This window comes from Schistocerca cancellata, chromosome 2 (genome assembly GCF_023864275.1).
Source record: "Schistocerca cancellata isolate TAMUIC-IGC-003103 chromosome 2, iqSchCanc2.1, whole genome shotgun sequence".
NCBI lineage: Eukaryota > Metazoa > Arthropoda > Insecta > Orthoptera > Acrididae > Schistocerca > Schistocerca cancellata.
In genome coordinates this window covers 492418000-492438056 of record NC_064627.1, presented here as the reverse complement: position 1 = coordinate 492438056, position 20057 = coordinate 492418000, and the positions used below count along the sequence as shown (strand labels likewise).

The window sequence follows — 20057 nt, the reverse complement described above, 5'->3', positions numbered from 1 at the left end:
TAGTGAATTACAAAATGTGCCAGGAAATGGAGTAAATAATTTAATGACTGTGTGATGCCTAGTGTGGAAAACATTGCAATTGTCTTGGTGTGTATGAAGAGCCAGAAATCTATCATAATATGTTTTTTAAGCAATGTTCTGAGACTTCTTGTTCTCTACTTATGTGTAGAGATTTCCGGCTCTCGGTACATGCAAGCAGCCAATGTTGAGCTGTCTGTGCAAAAAACATGGTATGCCCACTTGAATACCTGCCACTTTTAATGTTTGTCCTTGACTATTATTTATAGTGATTGAGAAGGTCAATTTCATGATTGTTAATGCTTCTGAACCACTGAGACCCTTGGGGCCAGTGAAGTTTACACTGCCAATCCAGACACAGAAGCCAAGTCATCATTTAAGAATCCCAATATTATTGTAATCAAATACACTTGCATACAAAACATTCTAAGTGCTACAAAATGTTTTTGTGCTCATATGTTACATTGTTACAGAGTTTGGTGGTGGTTATATCCTGCAGGAATATTTCTGCTGTCCTAGACTTATGTATGTAATTATTTTGTTTGTCAAAACAGTTAAAAACTAATGTCTACACTAAATGTACTGCATTCATTTGATAGTTCACTTCCATGAATGACATTTTAGTCATGTTATCCACCCTACAGTAACAGTAGTTACATTGATAATTCATTGGAACAGCGATTTGTTTTCCAGAATAAAAGATAACCTATGGGTTAATTGAGGGTATAGGCTATCTCTGTTCCAATGTTCATCCAAATCCATTGATATGCTTCAGTGTGAAGGAGTAACTTGACAAAGAAAATAAAAACAATTTGTAGTTTGGTGCAGTGCAAATTTTATAATATTTATACATGCAACAAAGTCATCTGCCCCCTTGTGTGCCTGTTACCGGAAGATACACTTGCATATCGTAATCAAATCTAGCCTCACTGAAAGCCTGCCAGGTTCTATGTGTAAAGGCTTGACATGTCTCTGTTGTACACTATTTAAATAACACTGTCATTCTTCAAGCATATCAGAAGCTATAAGATACACCTGATGCTCAGCAGCTAAAATGCACTAGGCTTGTATCGAAGTATGGACTAAACATTTTGAGGAATGTATAACCATTGTATTCAACAACACGAGGAAAACGTAGATTGCTATGTACCATAAAGATGACACATTACACACACACACACACACACACACACACACACACACACACACACACACACACACATATTTGTACAAGCAACCACACTTCATGCACACAAGACCGCCATCTCCAGCAGCTCTGACCAGAATGGCATCCTGGTCCAAGCTACCAGAGGTGATGATCATGTGAGCATAAGGTGTGCCTGTTTGTATGAATGAATATGTGTGTGTTTCGTTTTCTGATGAAGGCTGTGTCTGAAAGCTAATGTGTCTTTTAGCAGTGCATGTCTGCAACTTAATGTGTCATTTTTACTGTATGTAGCAATCTATCTTTTCCTTATGTTATTTATAATCTGATCTGGAGTTTTCATTGTTTAACCATTGCATTCAGTCCATTGGCCATATTATATAGGACATATTAAACAATAAAAGCATTTTCACAAATACAATTCAAAAGTCAGATAGTAAATAGCTTTTTTTAAGAGTAATGATTGTGTCACATTTCACATTACACTCTTCAAATTAATAAATATCTTGTACCATACACTTTTAAAAGCAACCTGTCTGTTAATTCAGGCTACAAGCTAATTGCATACAAAATTTATTCCAAATCCTCTCAGTCATTTCAGTGTGAAGGAGGAAATATTCACACACAAACTTTCACATTTATAATACATATGAGATATGGGATTGGCACTCCACCATGTCTTATGTATATTGTGTCTAGGACTTCACTGAGCCTGGTGCATCTTTCTTTGCATATGCAGCAAGGCAATATTTCCGAGTGTTACACCGAAGTTGTCAGTACATGCTGTACTGTCAGCTGGGCCGCTCCATTCACACTTTCTCATGGCCATTTGTGTAAGCACTATTTATGGGTTCTCAACTTCCCTAAGGTAATCACTATTTATCTCTGGGATTCTGTTATAATTTGATTTGGTTCTTAGTACCCCTGTTTGTTGTAGTTTACATTTTGGATGTGCTCCACCATCAAGTTGTTGACAACTGTGAAAATAGGGGACATCTATATTTTATAGAGCATGTCTAAGAAATGGTCCATGGTCTTTCTTTTGTTATTAACAGTGTAATTAAAATTTTGTTATGTAGTTAGCCTATGTAGGTTAAGAAAAGTGTTTTTTTTGCATCTTCTTTATGTCAGTTGTTAAGCACTTGAGCATCTGGCTTTATAATCACAAAACTAGTTGTGAATCAATAGAAGATGAATAAATCTTCACATGGCAGCTGCTGTGGCTACATATTATTCAAATTCAAGTTTCTGTTTTCCTCTAATAATCACTGTTTTTGAGCTTAAAATTCTTAGGAAATGAATACCTTATGACAAAGGCTTGTCAAGTCAATTTTTATTATTGTTATAGTGTTTAAAAAGAAGCATTATAGTCATGACATGAGTGTCTAAATTAACGGAATATGTATTGTATTTTCTTATGCCACTGACTGTCAGAAATAATTATTAAATATTCTTTTTTCTTTCATGTAGCGGATAGACTCAAGTCATGGTTTAGTAACAACAGTTGCTTACCAATTGGGCAAGTCAGCATCACCAAATTACGCTCTGGAAGGTTCTGTGGCAGTTGCTGGGTCATCCATAATGTGGTTAAAAGAAAATATGAATCTAATTGATAGTGTCCCAGAATCAGAAAATGTGGCTGATGAGGTCAAGACAACTGGTGATGTTTACTTTGTCCCAGCCTTTACTGGACTTTATGCTCCCTACTGGAGAAATGATGCCCGTGGGTTAGTATCTATTCCATAACTTATATTGCAAGACATGTGTCGTGAAAACAGCTATTATATTAATGTTATTTATCTGGCATTTAAGACAAATTTGTTATCAAATGCTATCACATTTCATAAAATTGTTGCTTAGTTTGGTTGGCAGGTAGACAGAATTTAAGTAATAACTTGAAAAGAACACAAAACATTCCAATCACTTAACTCATGGTTGAAAGAGAGGTAATGTCAGGGACATTAACCAACAATAAAATCTAACTATGGAAAGTCCAGGTTGCAATATCTACAGTGTAATGAAAAAGATAGATTGCTACTCACCACAAAGAGGAGCTGTAGAGAGAGGATCAGAGAAGGGGATGAAGAACACTGGGTGCACCAGTAGAGAGCAGTGCACATTGAGCATGAGGGGAGGCAAATTGTGAAGAGGTAACAGGACAGAGGGGATGGAAACAGTTGGTTTAAGGCTGTGGGGACAGTAGGTTACTGTAGGTTGAGGTTGGTATGATATCAGGAGTGGAAATGTGTTATCAGTATAACTCCATCTGCACAGTTCAGAAAAGATGGTAGTGGAGGGAAGGAGCCAGATAGCCTGAGTTGTGAAACAGCCATTGACCTAGAGCATGTTATGTTCAGCTGCACGTTGTGCCACAGTGCATCAACTTTGCTCTGTTCATCCTGGTGAACAGCTGGTTGGTAGTCTTACCAATATAAAAAGCTGAACATTGATTACAACAGACCTGCTTTCACAGGTCGGCTGGCCTCTGATGGGGTAGGATAAGCCTATGACAGGACTGTAGTAGGAAGTGCTAGGGGGGTGCATTGGGCAGTCTTGCATCTGGGTTTCCTACAGGAATATGGTCTCAGTGGCAAGAGGTTGTAATTTGGAGTGCCGCAGGGATGGATGAAGGTGTTGTGAAAGTTGGATTGGTGACATAACACCACTATAGGAGGGGATGGAAAGGATCTTGGGTAGAATGTCTTTCATTTCAGGGCACTATGATAGGTAACTGAAACCCTAATGAAGGAAATGGTTCAGTTATTCCAGTCTGAGGTGGTTTTGGTTGTCAGTAAGGACACTTCTTTATTGATGTTCCTTGAGGGTGGTGGGAGGCTTGGGAGTATGTGCAGATGTGGAATAGGTTTGTGGCATGGTGCCTGTCTTTGGAGGCCTATGTGAGACCTCCAGCATACTGTGCAAGGAAGCTCCCATCACTGCAGATATTCAGTCCCTAGGTGCCTTTTTGGGGTTAAAAGGGTGGCAGTTGAATTGAAGTGTAGGTGCTATTGATGGTTGGCGGGTTTAATGTGGACATAAGAGTGGATGGAGGCATCAGAGAGAAGGAAGTCAATGTCTAGGATGATGGCATGCTGGCTTGAGGAGGACCTGATGAAATGAGTGGGAGAGAAGATCTTGAGGATGTGAACAAATGAGGATAAGATGTTCAAATGGCTCTCAGCACTATGGGACTTAACTGCAGAGGTCATCAGTCCCCTAGAACTACTTAAACCTAACTAACCTAAGGACATCACACACATCAATGCTCAAGACAGGATTCGAACCTGCGACCATAGCAGTTGTGCGGTTCCAGACTGTAGCGCCTAGAACCGCTTGGCCACTCCGGCTGGCTGGATAAAATGTGCTGGCCCTGAGTCCATATCATCAGTGAGCCTGAACCTGACCAGGGACTTGAGATTTTAGGAGGTTTGGAAGGTTCCCTCTAGACATTCCTAAACAGAGTGGCTTTGTCTAGATTCCCTTCAAAGGAGAGGTAGTTGTGAGTTAGGATATAGATAGTAAGATGTGGATTTGGAGTCTGAAGGCCATGAGAGTGGTAGTGCTCAATAGCAGCAAAGCTATGGGCGTGAGGGATGTTGGTTTATAGGGAAGTGGCATTAACAGTGATGAGTAGGGATCCAGGAGGTAAAAGGTGGGGATGGCGGAGAGTCAGTGAAGGAAGTGGTTGGTATCTTTGATGTGGGATGTTCTGTTTTGGACAATAGATTGAAGATGTTGGTTGATGGGAGCCAAAATTCTTTCAGTGGGAGGATAGTAACTAGCTACAATGTTGCATTCAGTATTGTTGGGGTTGTTGATTTTGGGGAGTATGTAGAAAGTGGGAGTGTGGAGTGTCATAGGGGTGAAGAGGGAAATGGATTCAGGTGAGAGGTTCTGGAAGGGTCTACGGTTATAATTAGGGACTGCAGGTTATGGTGAATTCTAGGATGGGGTCACTCTGGCAGAGTTTGTAGGTGGAGGAGTCAGACAACTGACAGAGACCTTCCGCCAGTCACAGCAAACCTTTGTCAGGACATGTTTTGATGCTGTGTTTGGCTGTCCTTTTGTCTATTGAAATATTAGTGTTCATAGGAAAGGACCTGGGGAAGGTTGGTGAGGCCGAGCTGGAGATACGGAGCTCCTAGAAGATGACCAGAGGGCGGTTTGGCAGGAGGGGGGGGGGGATCAAGGTTTGATAGTAATACGAACTGGGAGAGGCAGGGATGAGTGGCAGGACATTGGCTTTGGTTAGAGGGATTGGTGACAAAGAAGTCTTTCCATTTTAGAGATCTGGAGAAGGAGAGTTGGTCTCTGACAGGTCAAACTTGGTTAAATTTTGGTGTGGAGCTGTAGGTGAGGCCTTTGGATGGAACTGAAACTTCTGTGGGGTTGTGGATTTTTGTGGAAAGGTGTCCTGAGACTGTTCAGTTCTGAATTTAGTGGAGTGTTGGAAAGGAGCTTTGGGAGGTGGGACAAGTTGAAAAGGTCCACTAGGGAGAATCTGGGTGCTATGTGGTGTTGATGTGGAGAAACACGGTGGGTAGGATAGGGGTGGGATTTGGACACTGGTGCCCTAAGTTGGCAGCAGGATGTTAGCAGGCTGGAAGTGGTGTCTGGAATTCTCTTCCAGGTGCTGGAGTGCAAGGGATTCTTTGGAGGGGAGATATACAAAGAAATCTGTGGTACTGCTATGGGCAGCCCGCATGTTATCCTCTTATGCTAATCTGTTTATGGGCCATCAAGAGGAAACCTTCCTAGCTTCCCAAAATCCCAAACCCCTGTTCTGCTTCAGGCTCTTTGATGGTATCACCATGATCTAGACTCAGGGCCAGGACACTCTATCCTCATTCCTTCACAACCTCAGTACCTTCTCTCCCATCCACTTCAGTTGGTCCTCCTCAACCCAATGTGCCACCATCCTGGTCGTTCACCTCCTACTCTCTGATATCTCCATCCACACCTCTGTCCACACTGAAACTACCAACCACTGACAATACCTACATTTTGACAGCTGCCATCCATCCCAAACCAAGAAATCCCTTCCACACAGCCTGGTCACCTGGGGACAGCGTATCTGCAATTATGGGAGCTCCTTTCCCCAGTATGCTGAAGATCTCATAAAGGCCTTCTCAAAAAGGCACTACACCCCAGACCTAGTTTGTGAACAGATTTCTTGAGCTGTATCTCCACTCACTGCCCATCCTCCCTCCATCCCCAAGAATCAATTATAAAGGAGCACCTATTTCATCACCCAGTACCACCCCACACTGGAACAACTAAACCACATCCTTTGTCAGGGCTTTAATTATCTATGATCATGTCTTGAAATGAGGGACATTCTACCCAAGATCTTTCCCACTCCCTCCTAAAGTAGTGTTTTGTCACCCATCTAACCCTCACAACATCCTAGTCTATCCCTATGCCACTCCCAATCACAACCCTTGCCACAGAGATCATATCCCTATGGAAGACTCAGGTGCAAGATCTTCCCAATCTATGCACCCAGATCTTCTGGTTTCAGTTCTGTTACATTCTTATCCTATCAGAGGCTGGCTGAGCCACATGTGAAACCAGCCATGCCATGTAATAGTTCTGTTGCAATCACTGTTCAGCTTTTTATATTGGTATGGCTCCCAACCAGCTGGTCCACCATTATGAATGGCCACTGTCATACCACCCTACGGCACAAGATGCAGCTGATCGTAATGTGCTTGATTTCAATGGCTGCTTCATGACCCAGTCCGTATGGATTCTCTCCTCCACCACCATCTTTGTTGAACTGTGCAGATGGAGTTATCCATACAACACATTGTCCTCTCCTGAAATTATCCTGGCCTTGACCTACAGTAACTTACTGTACACAAAGTCTCCACCCAACTGTTTCCAACCCCTCTACCCTGTCATCTCCTCACAATTCACTTACCCTTGCTCTAACTGTGCACTGCTCTCAGCCAGCACACCTATTAGTCTTAGTTCCCATCTTTCCTCCTCTCCTTTCTTCTCCCCATTTTTTTCTCCTCCTTTCCTCCTCCTCAGCCTCCCGATGCTGCATCTGGAGGCCCTGTTCTGCCACCTCCAGTCCCTACACATTCTGCCAGTCAGTGCTGATTCCTCTTTCCCCACCCATACCCTGCTATCCATTCCCCTTCCCTGCCGCACTCTGGATTTTTGCTACCATTCAGTGTGTTTCAGTTGTATTCTGGCTGGAGCAGCTGGAGATAGTTGTTATGTATGTAGTGTGCGTGCAGTGTGCTTCATTCTGTGAATGTGTGTGCATTTTTCTTTTCTGAGGCTGTGGCTGAAAGCTTATATGAAATAGTCATTTTGTCATGCCTTTCTGCAACTCATCATGCCAACTGTGAGTAGCAATCTGTTTTTTTTATAATATTGTCAACAATAAAATCTTCTGTGTAAATTTGTATTGTCTGCATCAAGTCTCTAGAGAGATATGGTAATGGTAAAGGTGCTATATGTGCAGAACTGCTGCTTTATTACATGAAAGTAAACACTATACAAAACTGCCAATGAAATCAGTCTTTCTCAGTGGTAGACCATAAGAGCAGACTGGGCTATCTACAGGGAGCAGAAGCAAGAAGAATTGTGCTCTAAAGCAAAGTCTCAAGTTCGTAGTAGCTATAACAGGAAATGTGATGATCCATCACTATTGTGTGCATGATTAGTGGCCAGAAATAGGTTGCAGCTAGCTTGTTGAATTCTGATTTTAGGTTGCAGCAAGAGATATTCCTTTGTAGATGAAGTTGTGCATGTGGACTCACATGCCCAGTAATAGCACTTTTCTGAGTGGAGTATATATATTTCTTCTGTTTCAACATCATCCCACTGGATACATCATCACCCCTCCTCAAAGATGGCACCTAACTTTGTGCTAGTTCTTGTTAGGGAGGGTGGACAAAGGAAAGATAATTGAAGATTCCAGTGGTGGCAACCACTACTGATCATCTAGGATAAGGTCTGGAACCAGTGAATTCAGGACTGTGGTTTCTTTCATCAGGGTGAAAGAGATAACATAGATTATTACTGACAAATTTCTTTACTACCAGAGTTTCCAAAAGTTTGTGAAAAAGCGTACAAGAGTAGTATATATAATTTGTTGCTTGACTCTCAGTTTGGCTTTAGGAGAGGAATGTCCACAGAAAATGCTATTAATTCTTTTGTGTATGTGGTAATATCAGGGCTAAATGATACATTGAGGACCCTAGATATTTTCTTTGATTTAACAATAGCATTTGATTTTGTGGAAAATGCAATAGTTTTGCATCAGCTGGAACGTTATGGGATTAGAGAAAAGGCTCAACAATACCTGCATAATTGGGAGCAGAAACTTTCCTTCCAGTGCCAACAAACAGGGAAGAGACTCAAATCTGACTGTGGGTGGGGGTGGGGGGAAGATCATATCTGTTTGCATTGTTATTTGCAATAGTCAGAAGACATACTTTGTTGGTGCTGCACATTTTAGCAATTTTGATTGAGATAAACTTATGCTGCATTGTTGTTCTTCAGCTTGCCTGTGTAGAAATGTGTACAGAATCAGCTACGTGACAAATCCATGCAATATGCTTGTTTATTTATATATAAAAGCTGACTCAGGAATTTTCCTTTGTGGAAGACCATGTGTACAAGATTGCTTACAAATTTAAAGTTCTAGATTTTTACTGCTCGCATTGTATCTACGTCGTCTTTAATTGATTGCACCAACACCCATTTGATTTGTGATATATTGTGAAATTTTGAACATTTTCAAGTGCTGTGATAAACTCATACTGTTATAGATAATTGTAGGTTTAAACTTAATTGTGGTCTTTTAAAAGTTTGTGGACAGAAGGTCTATCCTCATTCAAAACAATCATTCCCTAACTTTATTGTACAGTTTACATGAGAAATAGGTTATTCTGAGAATTTTCAGATGCTTACAAAAATATAGTTTCATAAGTTACCTGTGTGAGTCTTTTGGATACATAGTTTATTTTGTAGCAAATCAGCATTTGTGTTTCACAGTTCTGCCAAAAAACACATTACTCCTGAACTTCATTATATATCAATGCAAATAAGTGTGCATTTTTAGAATTTTTGGAAGCTACAATTGTCCTTTGCATAATCTATGACCATATTGTAGCAAATCAATGTTTGTGATTTAGTTACTGTAGCAGATTTCCTAACTAAAATGTTGTGTTACACCTAATTTTCCCTTGAAGAGGAGTAGTCACAGATATTATCTGCATTTATCATAAATTAACTCTTGTTTTCAAGTTTGATAACAATTACAATCAACCTCAAAACGTTTTAAGAAACTAGAAGTTTTTATCACAGCTTTTTGTCTTACCTTATCAGAAATCTTGTTTTGTGTATTTACATTGATTCTTATAGGGAATTACCAATATTTTGGCTCAATTAAAGATAATCAATGGGCTTAATTTAAAGTTATTTGTTCACTGTCTTGCACCAGCCAAAATGCAGCCCTACTGTAAAGGCTGTTCTTAAACATAGGATGAGTTGACTGTTGTTCGTAAGTGGCTGTAAATTGCCCTGACTACTGTCAAATGATTGGCAGCTGTTGCAAATCGATGTTTTGGAAGAGCTCCTGAAAGCTGTGTACTAGTGATACCTGTACCAGAGGTACCTCAAGTACGTGGGTAGTTTGAAAAGTTCTCGGAATATCCACGAGGGGTCAGCGCTAGTGCAACGAGTTGTTTATGTGATATTCCTTGTACTGTTGCCTGTAAATATGTGCCCTGTCAGTGCTCTTGGAAGAGAGCTGTAGTGGTGTCATGGTTCTGTTGTTGTTCCTGTGTAGTGATTTGTGAAGATGGAAAAAATCGAGATTCGAACAGTGATTGAGTACTTCGTAAAGAAAGGTATGAAAGCAAAGAACATTCATGCTGATTTCTAGAATACACTGGGGGCCTCTGCTCCTTCATATTCAACTGTTGCCAAGTGGACAAATGAATTTAAATTTGGTTGGGAGAGCTTATATGATGATTCGCGTATTGGTCGGCCAAGCTGTGTCACTACTAAAGAAATCATTGCAAAAGGTGCACAAATGGTCATGGAGGATCGCTGATTGAAAGTGTGTGAAATTGGTCACTCTTGCCAGATGTCATGTGAAAGGGTATATCACATTTTAACTGAAGAATTAGAAATGAAAAAATTATCTACAAGATTGGTGGCATGACTCTTAATGCTGGATCAAAAATGCATGAGAATGGACATATTATTGGAGACTACTATGCTAACCTCCTGGACGAAATTGCAACAAAAGATACATAAAAAAAGGCTAGGTTTAGCAAGGAAGAAATTCATCTTCCATCAAGACAATGTGTGCCCACACACATATGCAATCACCAAGGCAAAATTACATGAACTAAGGTATGAATGGTTGCCACACCCACCTTATTCAGCTGATATGGCTCCGTAAGACTTCCATTTCTTCCCAAAACTGAAAATTTTTCTTGGTGGATGAAGATTCACTTCAAATGAAGAATTGATAGCTGAAGTTGTCAACTACTTTGCAAGCCTGGAGGAAACTCATTTTCGTGATGGGATCAAGGCACTGGAACTTTGTTGGACCAAGTGCATTTTCTACAAAGAGACTACATTGAAAAATAAAAAATGTTTCAGTGACGTAAGTACTTTTTTTCTGTTGTGTTCCAAGAAATTTTCAAACCACCCTCATACTACCCTCTCCTGTTGATCTTGTCACCTCTGCAGAAAGTACAGGATCTGCCATTACTTGTCAATTTGACTCGAGTGGCGTGTCAGTGGCAGATCTAGTCATTGTGTACAGGATGGTTGGGGATAAGGGAGTACTCGGGTGTTGTACCAATCACTCTAACTAATAAGTCTGGGTTGCTGTGTTTCACTAAAGCCGAATCTGAGTGAGTGGGGCTCATTTTACCTATGTTTGGGAAACCAATTTTGTGCGGTGTCAGGAGGAGGCAAACACAAAAGGATAGAGGTCTATTAACCATCGTTATTTCAAATGTATGGCAAATGATTGTATCCCTTAGGGAAATCAAAGCAAGGGATAGGAAAAGACAGCAGATACACTGAGTATGTATGCCTGAGGGTCTCATTCAACATTTTGAAGGGACTATTCCAGCAGCCATTGAGGGAACATGATGCAACCAGCTGCAGATGGTGGTGCATGTTGGAACAAATGATGCCTGTCGCCCGGCCTCTGAGGTTGGGTTATTCCAGTGACTGTTGGAGAAAGTTGAGGAAACCAGACTTGCACATGGAGTTTCAGTGAAGCTCACAATTTTCAGCATTGTCCTCAAAACTGATCATGGCCCTTTGGTTCTGAGTCGAGTGGAAGGACTGACCCAGATACTTTGAAAGTTCTCTGACAAGGTAGGCTGTGACTTCATGGACTTGCACTGTGGGGTTGAGAAGTGTTGGGTGCTCCTAAATGGGTCGGGTGTGCACTAACCCTTAGAGGCTGCTACTCAGGTAGCTGATTGTGTGTGGTGTGCACACAAGAGTTTATTAGACTAGACAACTCTCCATCCAATCCAGATAGTGCCAGCTGTTGGAAATCAAGAAGTATCACTGTAAGATTGAAATAAATGCCTCTTACAGGTGAGAGTATTAAAATTCTAATGGTAAACTGCTGAAGCATTTACAACAAATTGCCAGAGTTTGAAGCACTCATGACAAGCAGTGAAGCTCACATAATACTAGGTACAGACAAATAGTTGAAACCTGAAATTGGTAGAAATGAGATTTTTTTGGGAAAATTTAAGTGTATATCAAAAATATAGGCAAATATGAAATGGACTGGTGTATTTGTTGCAGTAGACACGATACTCAAATCCACTGAGGTAAAAATTTAAGCTGCTTGTGAGATTATTTGGGCTAGACTCAGTATAACGGATGGCATAAAATGATAAATGGAGCCTTTTATCACCTGCTAGACTCATCTCCTGATGTAACTGAAAACTTTAGAGAAAACCTCAGTTCACTTGTACATTAGTTCCCAGTCATACTATAACGATTGGTGGAGACTTTAATTATCCAACAATTAATTGGGAAATGTACAGTTTTGTTAGTGGTGGGAGTGGTAAGACATCCTGTGAAACTTTATTAAGTGCCTTCCCTGAAAACTATCCAGAACAGGTAGATAGGAACCCCAGTCATGATAGAAATATATTGGATCTAATGGTAACAAATAAACCTTCCCTCTTTGGGGATGTCTGCATCGAAATGTGTCAGTGTCTGTCATGTGGTTGTAGCAACAATGATTACCAAAGTACAAAGAACAATTAAAACAGGCAGGGAGATATATACGTTCAGTAAACTAGATAAAAAATCAGTAATATCATATCTCAATGAAGAAGTGGAAACTCTCAGTACAGGGCAGTGGCATGTAGAGGAACTCTGGTTCAAATTTAAAAGAATAGTTGACCATGCACTGGATAGATATGTACCCTGTAGAACAGTTCATAATTGGAGGGAACCTCCATGGGATACAGTCACTGTAAAGAAACTTGTAAAGAAACAGAGATTACTGCATAAAAGGTGTAAACAAAGCAAAGGGCTATAGATAAAGAGATGCTGAATGAAATGTGTTTGGCTGTTGAGAGAGTAATGTGTGATGCCTTCAATGACTATTGTAGCAGAGTATTGTCAAGTGATTTTACACAGAACCGAAATAAATTCTGGTCATATGTAAAGGCTGTTAGTGGCTCCAAAGTTAGTGTCCAGTTCCTAGTGAATGAGACAGGAACTGAAACTGAGGTTAGAAAAGCAAAAGATGAAATGCTTAACTCCATTTTCAAATGTTTTTTACATAGAAAAACCAAGGAGAATTGACTCAATTTAATCCTTGTACGACTGAAAAGATGAATGAATAAGTATTAGTGTCAATGGTGTTGAGAAACAGCTGAAATCATTAAAATTGAACGAAGCTCCAGGGCCTGGTGGAATCCCTGTCAGATTCTATATTGAATTTGTAGCTTAGTTAGCCCCCTCTAACTACAATTTATCATAGATCCCTCAAACAAAAAACTGTGCCTACTTCTTGTAAAATGGCACAGGTCACACCCATTTACAAGAAGGCTAGTAAAAGTGATCCATAAAACTACCGTCCAGTATCCTTGACATTGATTTGTTGTAGAATCTTAAAACATAATCTGAGCTCAAAGATATAGAGGTATCTTGAATAGAATTACCTTCTCAATGCCAGCCAGCAGGGATTTTGAAAACATTGATCATGTGAAACCAAACCTGCACTTTTCTCACATGGCATACTGAAAACTTTTTATGAAGGCAGTCAGATAGGTACAGTATTTCTTGATTTCCAAAAAGCATTTGACTCAGTACCACATCTACACTTATTGCCAAAAGTACACCGATATTGGGTATAAAGTGAAATCTGTGAATGAACTGAGAAATTTTTGATAGGGAGGACGCAGTGTGTTATCTTGGATGGAGAGTCATCATCAGATGTAGAAGTAACTTTGGCCAGGGATGTGTGTTGGGATCCGTGCTGTTCATGATGCATATTGATGACCTTGCAGACAATATTAATTGTAAAATTGGGCTTTTTGCAGATTATGCAGTAATCTGTAATGAACTAGTATCCCCCCCAAGAAACTGCGTAAATATTCAGTCAGATCTTGATAAGAGGTTGGCAACTTGTTTTATATGTTCAGAAATGTAAAATTGTGCACTTCACAAAACGAAAAAACATAGTATCCTATCACTATAATATCAATGAGTCACTGTTGGAATCAGCCACTCATACAAATACCTGGGTGTAACGCTTTGTAGAGATCAGTCATGGGTAAAGCAGGTGGTAAACTTTGGTTTATTGGTAGAATACTGGGGAAGTGCAATCAATCAACAAAGAACTTACAAATAACTTGTGTGACTGGTTCTAGAATATTACTCTTGTGTGGGACCCAAGCCAGATAGAACTAACAGAGGATATTGAACATATACAGAGAAGAACACCACAAATGGTCACTAGTTTGTTTAATCCAAGGGAGAGTGTCGTAGAGATAATCAAGGAACTGAACTGGAAGACTCTTGAAGGTAGACGTAAACTATCCCAAGAAAGTCTGTTAACAAAGTTTCAAGAACTGGCTTTAAATGATTACTCCAGGAATATGCTACAACTCCCTATGTATTGCTCACATAGGGATTGTGAGCATAAGAGTAGAATAATTACTACTCACACAGAGACATTCAAACAGTCATTCTTCCCATGCTCGGTGTGTGAATAAAGCAGGAAGAAACCCTAATAACTGATATAATGGGACATACCTTCTGTAATACACCTCACAGTGGTTTCCTGAGTATAGATGTAGTTGTAGATGTCCATGTACATGTAGATGTAAAGTGCAGGTGTTCCACAGGGTTCTGTTTTAGGGTCAGTGCTTTGCTTGATGTACAAGATGATTTTGCTAAATGGGGATGAACTGCAGGATATGATGTTTGAGAGGAAAGGAGCAAAAAAGATCAAATGGAAATGTGGCTGCAAATGCATGGTGTCTTTGCTACAGGTATTTATTAATTCATCATGTCTGTACACTATTGTGCAGTGCATGACATGCTGTGATGAGACCCACGGACCTTTAAGCATGTGCAAAAACAATGCAACAGTGGGCGAAGCACATGTTCAAATGTGCCATCTCGCAACTGAATGATGTAACAGGCAGTATGAACACATTGTTCTCATGTCTGAAGATGTGGGATGGACTCAACACATATGACTTCATTCAAGTGCCCCACAAGTAGATATCTAAAGAGTTGACAAACATGACAGGTGGAATGAAAATTGTCCTGTTTGCAGATGGCACAAGTGTTATTGTGAAAGATGTTGAATGTAATGTAAATGATGTAGCTAGTAGGGTAATCAGTATCATCAGCATGTGGTTTTAGAGAACTCAGTAAAACAACTGTAGCAAAACACAATGCTGATATGGAATCTTGTAAAAGTGAAATTTTATTATATGAAGATGGTCAAACAGAGAAGACGACTGTTTTAAATTCTTAGGACTGATGCTAGATGGAAGGCTTTCTTGGAAGTATCTTATGTATGACCTTGTGCAGAAACTGAATCGCGTTATCTTCACTGTAAGAATGATTTCCAATCTCTTTGACTATGAAAGATGAAGACTGGTTGAATTTTCAAATTCTCATTCTATTATTTCATATGGTGTTTTACAGGCTGCTTGAGAACTCCGATTGCAAACTTGTAGAACTTGTAGAGGGGTGGGCACATAATATTCTGAATAGGAACTTGTGTCCAGAAATGTAACAAATGTAATGTTTCCATGCTACAGCCATTTCGAAACAGGGTTGCTAGGTAGGTATGTAACATGGTAGTCTTAGTGGGGGGTGGTTACTTTGGATCGGCTGATATCATTTGACATCTGTCCTACCTTTCTGACCTGATTTGAGCCTCATTCACTTGTCTATGAGTGTTAGAGCAACACGGTTGAGTACATGTATGCATGATACACTGACCTGATACTTCTGAATGGTGAAGCCCATGGTAATGGAAGAGCTACTCATTGCCTTTATCAAGATTGTCCTTCACAATGTCCAATTCCATTGTATACCCTTTTCATCAGGCATCCTTCACAATGTCTGGTTCTATTTCATACACTTTTCACCTCAATTACACAACAGCTTTGAGAAAGTGTACCTTCACTGTCAGCAGGCATGACTGTGTTGGTCCAAGGAGACACCACACACCTGAACTAGAGGAGACCATACTGCATCATGTCGAAGAGAACCAGTGGAGTGCACAAACAATTTTTTGTAGCTATTAATGAGTGGAATTGTAAAGCAAGTGATGTACTGGATCATAGCTAATCAGTTACTTGCAAAAGTGGCCATGTTACCAACATGTTTTCCAATGGTTATAGTACAGAAAAAGTATGTTTCCAGACTTTGTTCATTCCATGACCAAGTAACTTTAGCTTTCGTGGTCCCATGCAACCTGATAAATAAGTAAACAAATTAATGTGGTCAGAGCAGCAGTCTGACTCCAATAGCTTGGGCTGCATTCAGTAATAGTCCTTGGTAGGCAATAATTTTATGCATTTTCCTCTTTGTGCTGTAAAAGGTGTTGGAACTTTATAATTTACATGTATTTTAAAATGGGCAGATAATGGCAACCCGATGTGGAAGGATGGCAGCACAGCTGATTTTGATGGTTCCACTGGTGACTTCTCTCAGCCTCTACATTACATGGATGTTGCTTATGGACATTGGCCCTCCTTCTGCCCAATCTGGATGACACAAAAGAAGTATGTACTGACTATAGATCTGTTCTAGAAATTGCTGCTGCCTGGACATATGGTGGCTAGCAGACCATGGGATTCCCTGCTGTTTAATGGTTATGCAGGACTCTTGTTGCATCTTGAAATTGACCTGTGTTTACTGAGAAACGTTATGAGAGTTGCATCTTTAGGTGAGTGCAGAACAGCAACTGCATGTACTTCTTGAAGGCACTAACCAGTCTTTTGGCCTCTCCATAGGATTTCAGGTGAGATGGCAGAGCAAGTACATGTCTAACTCCATTCTGTTCACAAAATTTTTAAAGTACTTCAACTGTGAACTGCAGACCATCAACTGATGTTATCACTTGGAGTAACCCCACAATTGCAAATATTGTACTTGTGACAAAACTGAAATTGCAACTTTGGCATTGGTGATGAGAATCAGAATAGCAGATAATAATTTTAATAATAGGTCAAGAATATAGAGTTATGTACTGTGTAATAATAGACATGTAAAATCTAGGCGAAGATACTGCCAAATGTCATTCTGGATTTGTCCATTGCAAGAAAACTTGGAAAGTATGTGATACATTATGCAGAATGAATGCTTGATCTCACTCCATTGGCAGCCGTGGTCACCAGAAATGTTTGGACTCAACAGATCTCTCCACTGCCTAGCTAAAAACATGATACTTTACTTACTGGGACCAGGCAAATTTGAAGCTGTAATAATGATCCATTCTGACAAGTTTGTTAGCGAGTTCAAAATTTGATAGTAGGATAATCTTAAAATAATTATCACCATTGTAGCCTTTGGACTTTTTCTGTGGTAACCTGGCTTTTGGTCCAAACAGTGTTATTAAATGTTAGTGATTAGTTAATAACAGAATTTTTTTACTGTACAAGAACAGCTGAAACATTTTCAGCATATAACTGATAAGCAGTTCCTCTTTTTCTGTCTGCGAATAATTTTATTGTTCTGCAGTCACTGTGTTGGAGGCAGTTGCATATTGTTTGGAAAAACTGCCATATTTCAGATTGCAGAGCATAAGTTGTTAAAATTAATAGTTTGCTAGGCAAATATGTTCACTTTAAAAGTGTGGACTGCAGTGGTATCTTAACTGAGAAATTTCTCGACTGCAGTCTCATGTCCCGCTATAATTAGCACCCAAAACTTCCTGGAATATTGGAACTGGTTGTGTTTTGGCACTCAAAGCTGTAACCTAGCCTTTCAAGGGTAGTTGTTGCAAGCACTGAGCTATTCAAGCACATCTCACAAGGTGGCAGCACAGCTTTAATTCTGCAAGTACCTACCCCCCACTTTGTAAACTTCAGTGCAACTCTTCTGCATATCTTATTAGAAGAATGAAGAGAATTGGTTATAAATCATGACTGGGTGGAGGCAAATGTTTCTGTAGACTTCCTGTCCATTCAGGTTAGATATGTGTGAGCATATGCTTCCATAGCGCTTATCATCTTTAATAAAGCTTTTACAGGTATGTAAAAACATATTCATTTTGTTGTATAGACCAGTGTTTCAGCTACTGTTACAAATAATCTCCATATTTATAACTATGCCAGTGTCAGATTCAGATTTTGTATAACATCATTTCATCCTGCTCCTTAGTGTCAGTTGGTGCAGCACATCATTTCAACTCATCTTTTGGCTATATGATGGGAGTAAAGAGATGGGAACTGATACCCTTTCTGATATTAGTTTTTTATTCTATTTCCTATTAGCTAGTGCACAATGACATATTACTGTTCCCATGAATCCTGGTCATATATGAGACAACCCAGTGTGATATGTGCCTTCAGCCACTACATTTACTGCCAAACCTTTTGTACCAACCTTGGGAGCACTTTGGCTCATAGCATGACAACTGCTGACAGTAAAGATCATGTGAGCCTGTATCTATCATTGTGATTCGTGTTGGCTCACTGCTTCACCGTATCAAAGGCCTCTTATATTTTTCTCTTAAGAGTAATTAGCCACCTAGCTAGCACCTGTAGTTTTTCTGCACCTATGAGGTATTGTACATCTGTTTCGCTGTCATGTCTGAAGCTGTAAGTGACACTTATGTTGTGTGAAATGCGTGCTCTTAGGTCACCCTGTATGACCAGTGTATATTATTCATCATTCATCATTTTCCCTGCATGTGTAGATTGTCATGGTTGCAACCATGGTTGTGTTATTTGTCAGAGCATAATTATCTCCTAACAAGAACTTAAACTTGGATACACTGTACTAAACATATGTCACTTAGCACTCAGTATCCTGTTGTAACAACAAAAAGAATCAATTTTTGACAGAATAATTTAACTGGGTAGATGAAAAATGTACTCACCAAGTGGCAGCAGAACACACATATAAAAGAAGGTTGTAATTAGGCCAGCTTTTGGAGCCAGAGGCAGAAGGCAGAAGGTTTGAAGGGGAAGGAAGAGGGATGAAGGAAAATGACTAGGCAGGTCTAGGAAAAGGGGTAGATTTTGGATCAGTCACCCAGAACTGTAGGTCATCCCACACAGGATGAGAAGGAAAGACTGATTGTTGGAGGTTGCATTGGATGAGATTTGAAAACTTGAGAGCTTAAAGGTGGAAGACAGGATAATACACAGGACAGAGATTAGTGCTTAAACATTATGCATGAGTTAATAAGAATGAAAAGTTAAGTGCATTGTATATGACGGGCCGGAGTGAGGCAGAGAAAAATAGCACTATTTCCCACCCTGGAGTTCCGAAAAACTGGTGTCTGGGAGAAGAATACAGAGTGCACATGTGGTGAAACAGGCACCAAGGTCATGATTGTCATGTTGTAGAGCACGCTCTGCAACAGGATGTTGCATGTTTCCAGTATACACCCTCTGCCTGTGCCCATTCATCCCCACCGAATTTATATCAATCTTAGTTGATCAGTACCTGCAACCCATACTACAAAGACTCCCCTCTTTATCAAAGATACCAACCATTTCCTAGATCGTCCGAAATCCATGTCAATCCTACTCCCACTACAAACCTTGCTTGTCACCATTGATGCCACCTCCCTCTGTACTGACGTCCCACACATACATGGTCTGTCTGCTGCTGAACATTTCCTCAGTCAGCACCCACCTGATTCCAAACCTATGACATCCTTCCTACTCTCTTAATAAACTGTATACTTACCAACAAATACGTCACCTTTGACATACAAACAGATCAGGGGTACGGCTATTGGAACCAGGATGCCTGCTTCCTATGCCAACCTTTACATGGGTTGCTTGGAGGTGGCTTTCCTGGGATCTATAAGTCTTCAACCCCTGGTTTGGCTTAGATACATTGATAACATTTTTACCATATGGACTCATGGTGAGGCTGACATTCTAAAATTCCTGGAATCTCTGAATACCTTCTCCCAATTAAATTTCACATGGCCCTCTTCCGACTCCCATGCCACTTTCCTTGATGTTGGTCTCATCCCCACCAAAGGCCAGCTACACATTTCTGTCCAAATTAAACCTGCCAACAGACATCAGTACTCACATTTTGACAACTGCCATCATTTCCATGTCAAACATTCCCTTTCATACAGCCTTGGCATCCGAAGCAAACGTAACGATGCAGACTCTTTACAGCAATACAC

General features: G+C 40.2%; 1 protein-coding gene across 1 annotated transcript in view; it reads left to right on the top strand.

Annotated features, from left to right (window-relative positions):
- Positions 1–20057, top strand: part of LOC126155594 (glycerol kinase-like) — a 188905-nt gene that overhangs the window by 90952 nt on the left and 77896 nt on the right. The window contains exon 7 of the mRNA XM_049916239.1: positions 2654–2910. Coding sequence (XP_049772196.1) covers positions 2654–2910 — 257 coding nt within the window. The remainder of the gene's footprint in view (positions 1–2653; positions 2911–20057) is intronic.